Source organism: Nerophis lumbriciformis, linkage group LG34, assembly GCF_033978685.3.
Source record: "Nerophis lumbriciformis linkage group LG34, RoL_Nlum_v2.1, whole genome shotgun sequence".
NCBI lineage: Eukaryota > Metazoa > Chordata > Actinopteri > Syngnathiformes > Syngnathidae > Nerophis > Nerophis lumbriciformis.
Window position 1 is genome coordinate 18,596,857 of NC_084581.2, and position 11,658 is coordinate 18,608,514.

At 38.8% G+C, this 11,658-nt stretch overlaps 1 protein-coding gene across 1 annotated transcript in view; it reads left to right on the plus strand.

Annotated features, from left to right (window-relative positions):
• fig4a (FIG4 phosphoinositide 5-phosphatase a) overlaps nt 1-11,658 on the plus strand; it is a 106,799-nt gene extending 95,141 nt beyond the window's left edge. The window contains exon 24 of the mRNA XM_061929907.2: nt 11,048-11,658. Within this exon, the coding sequence (XP_061785891.2) occupies nt 11,048-11,225 (178 nt within the window). The 3' untranslated portion in view covers nt 11,226-11,658. The remainder of the gene's footprint in view (nt 1-11,047) is intronic.

Genomic DNA, 11,658 nt, shown 5'->3' on the forward strand with positions numbered 1-11,658 from the left:
CCTGCTGATCTGTATTTGGGATCTGCATAAGTCCTGAAAAATTGTGCGCGTCTGCCTTTGTAAGCTTCTTCTTTTTCTCTATCTTCTTATGTGACATTCATCCTCTGCTGTTGCCATTTCTAATGTAAATTAGTGTAAAGTTCTTATATCTGTCAGTAAACTCCCCATGAAAGCGCTAAAACATACCGGTGTAGTGAGTTTACATTATTCACCCAAGGAACTTTAGTTATTAGAGAGTTCTGGTCGGACGGTTTTTCACGGGACACATTTCCGGCGATGTTCTTGCAGTAGTGAGCCACGAATAAGAAGATGCCGCTCCGTTATTGATTTAAGTAAAGTCTGAATGTCATTAAAACAGTTAGCTCCATCTTTTGACACTTCTTCCACACTCGTCCTTGCACGCTACACCGCGACAACAAAGATGACGGGGAGAAGACGCTGTCGAAGGTGAGCCATGTAAATAACACCTCCCACAAAATGGCGCATCCTGAAGCGACTGTCAGAATGCAGCTTGAAGATGATCCGTAAAACAAAATCTATGCAACATTTTGACCGAAGAACCACCATTACATATTATGTAGACCAGTGTTTTTCAACCTTTTTTGAGCCAAGGCACATTTTTTTCATAAAAAAAATACGGAGGCACACCACCAGCAGAAAAGGTTAAACAATGAAACTCCACCAGGTTGTCGTGCCTTATTTTGAGTTTGTTGTTGTTTCCTGTGTGTTGTGCTTTAGTTCTTGTCTTGCGCTGTTATTTTGGTGACCCTTCCTGTTTTGTTGGTGTTCTCCTGTAGCAGCTTCACGCCTTCCTTTGAGTGCTATTGCCCGCACCTGCTTTGTTTTCGCAATCAAGACTCTTTAAGTTGTGCGTACGCTATCCTTCTATGTGGGGACATTGTTGATTGTCATGTCATGTACGGGATGTGCTTTGTGGACGTCCTCTTTGCTCCACACGCTGTAAGTTTTTGCTGTCGTCCAGCATTCTGTGTTTGTTGACTTTGTAGCGAGTTCAGTTTTACTTTTGTTTTACATAGCCATTCCTATGCTTCAGTGCCTTTTCCTAGCGGGACTTGCCTTGTTATTTTTTGGTTTAAGCGTTACATACCTTTTTACCTGCACGCTGTCTCCCGCTGTGCTCTGCATATTGGGATCACGACAAACCATCCTCGACGCGTTCCGACTTCTACAAAGCAATGAACTACCTGCTGCCACCTACTGGTATGGAGTATTACAAGATTACCCTGCCAAGCTCTTGACAGCACAGGCAGTAGACAACGGCACATTATTATGATTATTGATTTGCAAAAAATATTTTTTGGACCAATTAGGTGAAGTTGCATAATTTCCCACGGCACACCAGACAATATCTCCTGGCACACTAGAGTGCCGCGGCACAGTGGTTGAAAATCACTTATGTAGACCGCAAGGAAGTGTTTTCAATTTAGAAAAATTTTTTAATAATATGACTCCTTCAATGCGCCCTATAATCCGGTGCGCCTTATTTATGAAAAAAGATCAAAAATAGACCATTCGCCGGCAGTACGCATTATAATCCGGTGTGCCCTATGGTAGGGTACATGGCAGTGACTTTGGCGGTGCTCCGCGCATTTGTCTGCTGGGGTAGGGGGAAGCATGGCCAGAGATAAGAACAAACCCAACGAAGCAACCAAGATAGCCGGCTCCATCCGAGGTTGCCTGTTGGCTCTCGGCCAAAGTCCAGTCCACGCAGATAAAGACATGATTGGGTTTCTCCGTGGTGAAAGCCACGTATAGTAGGCTACACGCAAACACCTCATTTATATAAGGCGGTCGGCACCACTTTTCAATTGTAAATACAGTCTTAAATCATGTCCATTAAAAGTACACGCAATTTTGTAGTTTGCACACACTGCTTAGCGCGTGGTATATAATCTGCAAGTTCCATAATAAAGTTGCTTTAATCAAATGAAAACTGTCTGAGACTACCTACATCCACCATTCAATAAAGTAAAATGGTTCATTCAAAGCTGTTTTTTGCTCTGTCCTTTCAGCGTGGTTATACTTCTACTTTATTCACTGTCATGTGTAAAATGTACGGACCTACAGTATGTGGACAGAACTGCTCTGTCAATAACATGTTATTTCATGATTGTTTCACAGGGGTTGTGTTCAATAGCATAAATACACACACCTCCACCCAACTCTGCAGGTACACCACAAACATCTGAATATGTTTGAAAAAACATTATTAAGATTGTGCTCTCTGTTTAAAAGAAATACACGTGCACTAACATCTACAAGATTAAAAAAACATAACACTGACATTTAATACACAAAAACTTAAAATTAAATAATTAAATTAAAATTAATTTTAAATTAAAAAAAAACATGTTCCTAGTGGAAAAAAAAGTAATAAGCAGAAATTAAAGGGGACCTACACTTCCGTGCTGCAGTCTGGCGGAAGGCACTCACACCGTGGAAAAGTCGCCACCTCATCACAGGGCCAACACGACCAATTTAGTGTTGTCAATCAAGCTATCCTCAGGTGCATGTCTTTGGAAGTGGGAGGAAGTGGGTGTACCGGGAAGGAAAACTCACAGTCACGGGGAGAACATGCAAACTCCACACAGAAAGACCCCGACCCGAGCCCGGGAATCAAACCCAGGACCTGCTCACTGTAAGACACAAGCGCTAAGTTTTTTTGTGCTTGTGTAAATTTTGCCCCACAGTCACATTTTTTTTAGTCTGTCTGCAAGCTGTTTGAATGTTGAGGCATTCCCAGATTGCGAATGAAACCACGCCCACCCTTTCCAAAAGTATATTTTGAAAATGTACACTGTTAAATGTATATCTTTAAGATGAACATCATTGCTATATTTTACAACTTTGGGAACACCTATTCACTTAGATCTATACATAGCTGCAATTAAAACAAGCTAATTTTATTAGGGATGTCCCGATCACCATTTTTGGCCTCCGATCCCATTTTTGTTATACCTCAGATCCAATCCGATACTTTGACAATAGATTATAGAACTGAAAATGTTGGTGGCAGCAAATAAACACAACAGCACATCTTTATAAAGCTTATCTTATTACATTTAGAATTTGCTAGTATTGTTTTAAATCAGGTGATGTATTGATGTGTGGTATTGCAATGAGGTGGCAACTTTCCCAGGGTGTACGCTGCCTTCTGCCTGAGTGCAGCTGCAATAGACTTCAGCCCCCCACGCAAACTCAAATAAACAAAATAAATAAACAACACAATAAAGTGGCTATTGCACAATAACTGCACAATAACTAACTAGAATTGGCTCTCATTTAAATAATTTGGGTTTTGCACTCAAAGCCTTCCTGTATCCAAAGACTCACTCCCTTACTTTGTAAACGATGACTAAAATGCCCCTCCCCTCAAAATAAAATTGTAATAAAAAGAACAAAAATAAAAAATCTAATCACTTTATATACTGATATCCATCAAAAGTATCGGCATCTGTATCGATCACCCCTACTTTACACTGAAGCATTGTACATTGTAGCCTTTCTTTTTCCTCTAGTCCTTCAGTGATTTCACCATGGTGGTGAGGAACACAATCTTTGAAGAGGCTTCTAGATGACGCACGCTCATTACAACTTTCCCTCCTGGAATTCATGCACTTCCTGTATGTGTGTAACAAAGAATCCGGTATTGCAATTGTCTATCTCAAATCCTTTTTGAAATAATCTTTTCACATGAGTACAATCTTTAGCCATGTAAACACACAGCTGTAAAAAAAAAAGACTGGCTCGGCTCGGCATTTCATCAGTCGAATGCTCGGTGCATCATTAGTCAATAGTGCGCATATAATAGGATATATGTAATATAGGAACGTATATTTTGATTCCGAAGAAACAGTGATTGTTGAAGGACCAGAATTTACGCTGCGGCGTAATTGCTTACTTGTTACATTACATACATTGTGTAAGTTGTTTACAAAAGTGAGTTGAAAAATAAAGCTAACGTAGATCTTCGCAGAGGTCCCTGTTGCCAGGTTAAAAGTTCAAGGTGAATTTATTTGTACTTGTGGGTAGATTTGTTTTGCAGTGTAAAAAATGAAGGATGGAATTTGCATAAGCATTAGATTAAACCAAAGTGTTGACACAACAAACTACAGCATGTAATCCAAAGAGGTTTATTAGGTCTTCGAAAAAAATTGGGATTTTGTTATTCTTATAGCCAGACCGTCAAACTTTTTAAATCAGCTGATCAGACACGTCACAGCAACATCACGTGACAACCTCGGAGGAAGGCAACAGTACACCCTTATTATTATTGTTAGGTTAAAAATCGGTGAATATTTGCCCCGGGAGATTTCTAGGAGGGCGGCACAGTGGAAGAGGGTTTAGTGCGTCTGCCTCACAATACGAAGGTCCTGAGTAGTCGTGAGTTCAATCCCGGCCTCGGGATCTTTCTGTGTGGAGTTTCCATGTTCTCCCCGTGACTGCGTAGGTACCCTCCGGGTACTCTGGCTTCCTCCCACCTCCAAAAACATGCACCTGGGGATAGGTTGATTGGCAACACTGAATTGGCCCTAGTGTGTCAATGTGAGTGTGAATGTTGTCTGTCTATCTGTGTTGGCCCTGTGATGAAGTGGCGACTTGTCCAGGGTGTACCCCGCCTTCCGCCCGATTGTAGCTGAGATAGGCTACAGCGGCCCCCGCGACCCCGAAGGGAATAAGCGGTAGAAAATGGATGGATGGATGGATTTCTAGGAACGGCACTGAAATCTGGAAGTCCCAGGAAAATCGGGAAGGTCGGCAAGTATGCAGCTGAGCCGCATCAGAGTGGTTAAAGAGCCGCATGCGGCTCCTGAGCCACGGGTTGCCGACCCCTGGACTAGACTTTCACACTATTATGTTAGATCCACTATGGACTGGACTCTCACAATATTATGCTAGATCCACTCGACGTCCATTGCACCGGTCGCCCAGGGGGTGGGGGGGTCCCCACATCTGCGGTCCCCTCTAAGGTTTCTCATTGTCATCCCATTGGTTTGAGTTTTTTCTTGCCCTGATGTGGGATCTGAGCCGAGGATGTCGTTGTGGCTTGTGCAGCCCTTTGAGACACTTGTGATTTAGGGCTATATAAGTAAACATTGATTGATTGATTTGATTGAGGAGAAATGTTCTCGTGGCGTCCACCATGTTCATGTATGTGGATTATGTCTTATCCTTATGACATTGGCGGCATATTATCAAGAAGTTAGTGATTTACTGTACAGGTGGAAAAAAAACAATGAAAGAAGAACTTCCTTTCTGTGACGACATCAGGATATTAAACAAAAAGATCAAATTAAGACGTTTTAAAATCTGATACAGAGAGTATGCAGAAGTAAACCTTCATTTCCTTCATTATAAAGGGCTAAGCGAAGGTGGCACTGATTAAAAACAATAGACAGGACAGGAGAAATGTTCTCGTGGCCTCCACCATCTTGTTCGTCAGAAATCTTTTTAGCATTCTTTGCGAACGGGACTGTCAAGTAGATTAATTAGTAAAAGGTCATGTGTGGAATAGCTGTGTTGCAGCTTTCATTTCTTACACTTAAAGGCGGCGACCCCCGGTTCGCAAAGGTTTTTCGTGCACGTGGTTGCCTCAGCCGCTTGTCTTCCCATCCCTTGTTCAGTCTCCTTCCACCTTCATTCATCGCGCTATTACTGTTGTCAGAGGTGCACAAGCTGTGTGTGTTACACAACAAATGGCTATTTTAAGACGCTCTTATAGAACCCGAAACGTGTTTTCACTCATGGCGCCACCCCCTCCCCCCTTCCTGTCATAGAGGGCAGGGCATCAGTGGGGTATGGGTTGTACCACTGGTAGTTGGGTGGATTTCATTATTGAGTATTAAGTCCGTTTTTTTCTTGAGTGAATATATTTTGCTTTCTAGAAGTAAAAAAAATAATTATGTAAAACAATTAGGTTAAATAAACACTAGGAAAGAAATATCGAGTTTAAGTGCACATGTTTTTTAGTCATGTGTTAATTTAAATGAATGAAAAGAGAAGTCAGAAAATACATGTTAATGAAGTCAATCACAACCAATGCTAGCAGAAAATTAAAACCTTTAAAATCTATTTGGGTTTTGGCATAAAGAAATACAATCCATTAAAGTTTGAGGAAAGTGTCAGCAATAGAATAAATATTGAGCGCTGTAACAAAAACAAGATTTGACCTTTGACTTTCGAAAAGCTCGCTATTCACTGTCAAAAATGCTGTCAAGATCATTGGGGTTCTTTATCGTCCTTCAAAACTGGTGAGGTTTTTTGCTTTGCTATAAAAGCCAGTAAAGGAGTTATCCTCCAAAAAATGAATCCCTGAGAATCTGAGGAACAAGTGTGGTTTGTGGGTCGCAATAAAAATAACACACAACTGTTTCTGCTTCATTTGACATCAGACAACTACAGCTATATTCTGTCATCATTCAAAATCAATAGGCTTCCTACTTTTTTAATTGGACATAGAGGCCTACAAATGTGAAGATGAATTGGATCTTAGCGACTTTAGCCTGCTTGTTTGTCCTCAAAATCTGTAGGGTTCTTGTTTTGACCCATTATTTTCCAATAGTACCAGTCCTCATTAGGAAAGCAAGTTATTTGTTTTGACTTCTAACAACAGTGACTGAAAGTTGAACGAAATGAGTGCTAACATTAATGGGTTTGGCCTTTAATCCCACATTCCTCCCCAAGCTTTTGTCAGTTATCATTTAAGATCTACATGGTTCTTGGTGAATTTACAAAACTAAAACAATACAAAAAGCATGCCATTGTAAGTTGATAAAACTAACACGGACACTTGCAAACGTGTTAGCATATGAGCTAATGGTAACGACGCGAGCTTGATTACATTTCGATAGCACTTTCGAATATGCATGAAAACACTCCTACAGACATCACACATGGGACGGTTTAGTAACTATTGTTTTGGTTGTATTGTGAAACTTACAAACATTGCTTGGAGTGATGAAGGAAGAATCCTTTCGAGCAGAAACGCTGTAAACGAGTAGTGGACGAAACTAGATATACTTCCGGTTCAAGGCATGAAACAGGGAGTACATTTTCAACCAGCAGCACCTGCAGAGAGCAAACTCATCCAAAAGATGGCGCCATAGCACTAACAATGACACACTTTTTAGTGTCTCTGTCGATTGTTTTATGAAAAATATTTGTTGAGTACAAAACATTATGGCCGTTAACGAAAAATGTTTTGTAAGTAATCCGCACCGTTTTATAAGTCGCAGGGTTCAAAGCGGAAGAAAAAAGTAGCGGCTTATAGTCCAGAAAATATTGTACGTATTTTGGTTATTTTAAGCATTACCAGAACATTTTGGGACCGCATTGATTTCAAAGAGTGCATGAATATGTTCAATATTTCCTTCAATAACTGCATCTACTACCACTTATCGTGGCAGACTTTAGAGAGCCAACGACGACTACTTTGGGATAATTGATGATATAGAACCTTACACTGAAAATACGGAGGATGAGCTACAAGTTTTAATAGCTGAGTGATAAACAGATCATGCTGTAGTGAAACACTAAGCATTAGCTCTTACAATAACATGCAGGTCATGGCATGTAGATGGAGTATAGTTGGCGGTTTTTGGATGTTTTTTAGAGGGCTTTATAGTCGATAGGGTTGTACAGTAAACCGGTATTAATATAGTATTGTGACATTAATGAATCATATTCGGTACTATACCGCCTCTAAAAAGTACCGGTCCACCACCCCCTCGCCCTCCCGTCGTCGTCACGTCATGACATTGCTGGTTCACAAGCAGACGAGCATGTTTGGCAGCGCACAACCACTGAGTAGTTGCAAGCAGACGCGGTGTGTAGACAGAAAAGGGAGAACGGACGCATTTTGGCTTAAAAACTAAAGATAAAGGTGAAGTTATAACACTGAAACGCCCTCAGGAAGAAGTGCTTTAAGACATGGCTAGCTAGCTAGAGGCTAAAGTCCATCTGCCGTCTGCAGTGTTTTAGCTACTTCTAAATCACTAATCCTTGCCATCACAAAATCGTCTTTTGTTTAAAAGAAATCTACATTATATGACCAATGTATGATCCTGTAACGACTTGGTATCGGATTGATACCTAAATTTGTGGTATCATCCAAAACTAATGCAAAGCATCCAAACAAAAGAAGAATAAGTGATTATTACGTTATAACAGAAGTGTAGATAGAACATGTTAAAAGAGAAAGTAAGCAGATATTAACAGTAAATGAACAAGTAGATTAATAAGTCATTTTCTACCACTTGTCCTTTATAATTTTGATAAAATAATAGAATGGAAAGTGACACAAAATGTTACTGCATATGTCAGCAGCTAAATTAGGAGCCTTTGTTTGCTTACTTACTACTAAAAGACAAGTTGTCTTGTATGTTCACTACTTTATTTAAGGACAATAAGAAACATATGTTTTAGGGATGTCCGATAATGGCTTTTTGCCGATATCCGATATTCCGATATTGTCCAACTCTTTAATTACCGATACCGATATCAACCGATACCGATATCAACCGATATATACAGTCGTGGAATTAACACATTATTATGCCTAATTTGGACAACCAGGTATGGTGAAGATAAGGTACTTAAAAAAAATGTTATAAGATAAATAAATTAAAAACATTTTCTTGAATAAAAAAGAAAGTAAAACAATATAAAAACAGTTACATTGAAACTAGTAATTAATGAAAATTAGTCAGATTAACTGTTAAATGTTAGTACTATTAGTGGACCAGCAGCACGCACAATCATGTGTGCTTACGGACTGTATCCCTTGCAGACTGTATTGATATATATTGATATATAATGTAGGAACCAGAATATTAATAACAGAAAGAAACAACCCTTTTGTGTGAATGAGTGTGAATGAGTGTAAATGGGGGAGGAAGGTTTTTTGGGTTAGTGCACTAATTGTAAGTGTATCTTGTGTTTTTTATGTTGATTTAATAAAAAAATAAAAAATAAAAAAACGATACCGATTATAAAAACAAAAAATTATACCGATAATTTCCGATATTACATTTTAACACATTTATCGGCCTATAATATCGGCATCGGACATCTCTAATATGTTTAATGTACCGTAAGATTTTTTGTTAAAATAAAGCCAATAATGCCCTTTTCTATGGTCCCCTTTATTTAGAAAAGTACCGAAAAGTATCGAAATACATTTTGGTACCGGTACAGGTACCAAAATATTGGTATCGGTACAACACTAATAGGCGGAATAGATTCCATTAGCTTTATTGTTAGCCGTCTAGTACGAGCTGTATTTAACAATTTAGAATACATAAAACTAAGAAAAATGTATGTGTTCGTGTCACACACAGGGATCTTGAATGATAGGCAAAGTTCCAAAAAAAAGTGCAATTCCCCTTGAAGTTTGACTCAAGCACTGAACATCATTCAGCAGTCAAGCGAATAAGCAGTGAGCGAGAGCATAATCAGATGTTGATTTTGAGCAATCTAACATGTTCACTACTATTCTAGTAGTAGTGCTACACAAAATAAAACCCCTGTGAAATGTAAAAAAATACAAAATGACTTCAATGAGCTGACAGTCAAAGCAGATGAATTCATGAGTTATGTCATATTAAAGGGGCCCTATTATGCAAAACCAACTTTTCTTACCTTTTTAGTATTTGTTTTTGTATATTTGGGATTGCATAAATCCGAATTTGCTACAAACGAGTCATTCGGAATTTGAGTAATAATGCTAAAAAGATGTTCATCTTGTTTAATATTCATAACTTAATGATGTTCATTGGGTTTATTTAGTGTTAAAGTGTTAAAATGGTAGTTATATATATCATTACTCTGCATTGTTATACAGATATGCTTTAATTCTTAAATGGCAAATTACAAGAAAATTATTTTTTCATAGCTCTTAACATAAAGTTGAAAGTCATCACTATAATCGTGTGCTGATTTATTTATTGAATGATTTATTTCTAATTCCTATTGAATGGTGTACACTTTAAAGGCAAACACATAAACTGTCATTGTCCAAATATTAGTGGACCTTACAGTAGCCGGGTTTACAAGTTAGGACAGCTAAGGATGTTCAGCATTAGAATAGTGTTTATAATTTGAAATGTTTGGACATACTTTTTAGTTACTGTAAATGGGTTGTTGTAAAACTTTTGACTGGTAGTGTACGGTATATAGATGTATTCTTTTAATCTACAGTACTGGCCATCTATTCCACAGGGCATTTTTGTTTTTTTCATATGTTTTTTATGATTATGCTATTGTTTAAATATTTTTATGTAGCTTAGTTTATTTATTTATTTTGTATTTACATATATCATTTGCAACTCTATATTTATTGATCAAATTCTTTGCATACTTTTTTTTGTTGCCATCTTCTTTACAGGGCATTTTTTTATTCATGTTTGTATATTTTCGTGTTATTGTCATTATGTTTTTGTATACTATTTTATTCTCTTTATTCATAATGTATATTTAAATATTGTATTCTAGTCGGGCAGCACGGTGGAAGAGGGGTTAGTGCGTCTGCCTCACAATACGAAGGTCCTGAGTAGTCGTGAGTTCAATCCCGGCCTCGGGATCTTTCTGTGTGGAGTTTGCATGTTCTCCCCGTGACTGCGTGGGTTCCCTCCGGGTACTCCGGCTTCCTCCCACCTCCAAAGACATGCACCTGGGGATAGGTTGATTGGCAACACTAAATTGGCCCTAGTGTGTGAATGTGAATGTGAGTGTGAATGTTGTCTGTCTATCTGTGTTGGCCCTGCGATGAGGTGGCGACTTGTCCAGGGTGTACCCCGCCTTCCGCCCGATTGTAGCTGAGATATGCTCCAGCGCCCCCCGCGACCCCGAAGGGAATAAGCGGTAGAAAATGGATGGATGGATGGATGTATTCTAGTCATTATTCTATTAATAGTGTATCGACTTATTGATTAATTGCGGGTCACTTCATACCACATCTCCAAGTCTTGTTCGTGGTTTAATGTTATGTTAATATTTCTTTTCAATATTCTCCCTTCTGCCCGTTAAGGGAGCCTGTTTCCCGCTTCCCAGAGGACAGTGTCTACGCCGTGTCACCGCCGCAAGTAGACCGGGAAAGCTGCAACGTCTTCGAGAGCCACGCCATGGCGGGAAGATGTCATGTCAGGCCATTGTGTCGTGAGGACACGCTGATGTACAGGGAGTACGTCAAGAACAGATACATGTGAAGCACAGCAACAACTTTTAGAGTGATGTCTCCCTCACTAACTAATGTATTTCTTTTTTATCTACTTGGGCTTTTATTGTGGTAAATGACTCACCTGTCCTGCTTATTTTCATTATTACTGTTATTTTGAAGCTTTGTTTGTGGACTTTCTGTTGTTTTAATTGCAATTACATGTTGTTTTAAAACAAAATATGTATATCGATGTATATTTCAAACATGTACATGACTTTTCTTAACTGACCACTTTTATTATTCAAATGTTTGTTTTAAGTAACATTAACTTATAATGTATGTTTTTTTTCCCATTTACATTTTGTCAAAGAGCAGATTTTTGTTTCGTGTCTAAATGTGTTTCCTGATTTCTGCTGATTCTAGCACTTCATAGGCGTCTGAAATTGTATTTCTGACGCAAATAAACGTAACATTTTTTTTCA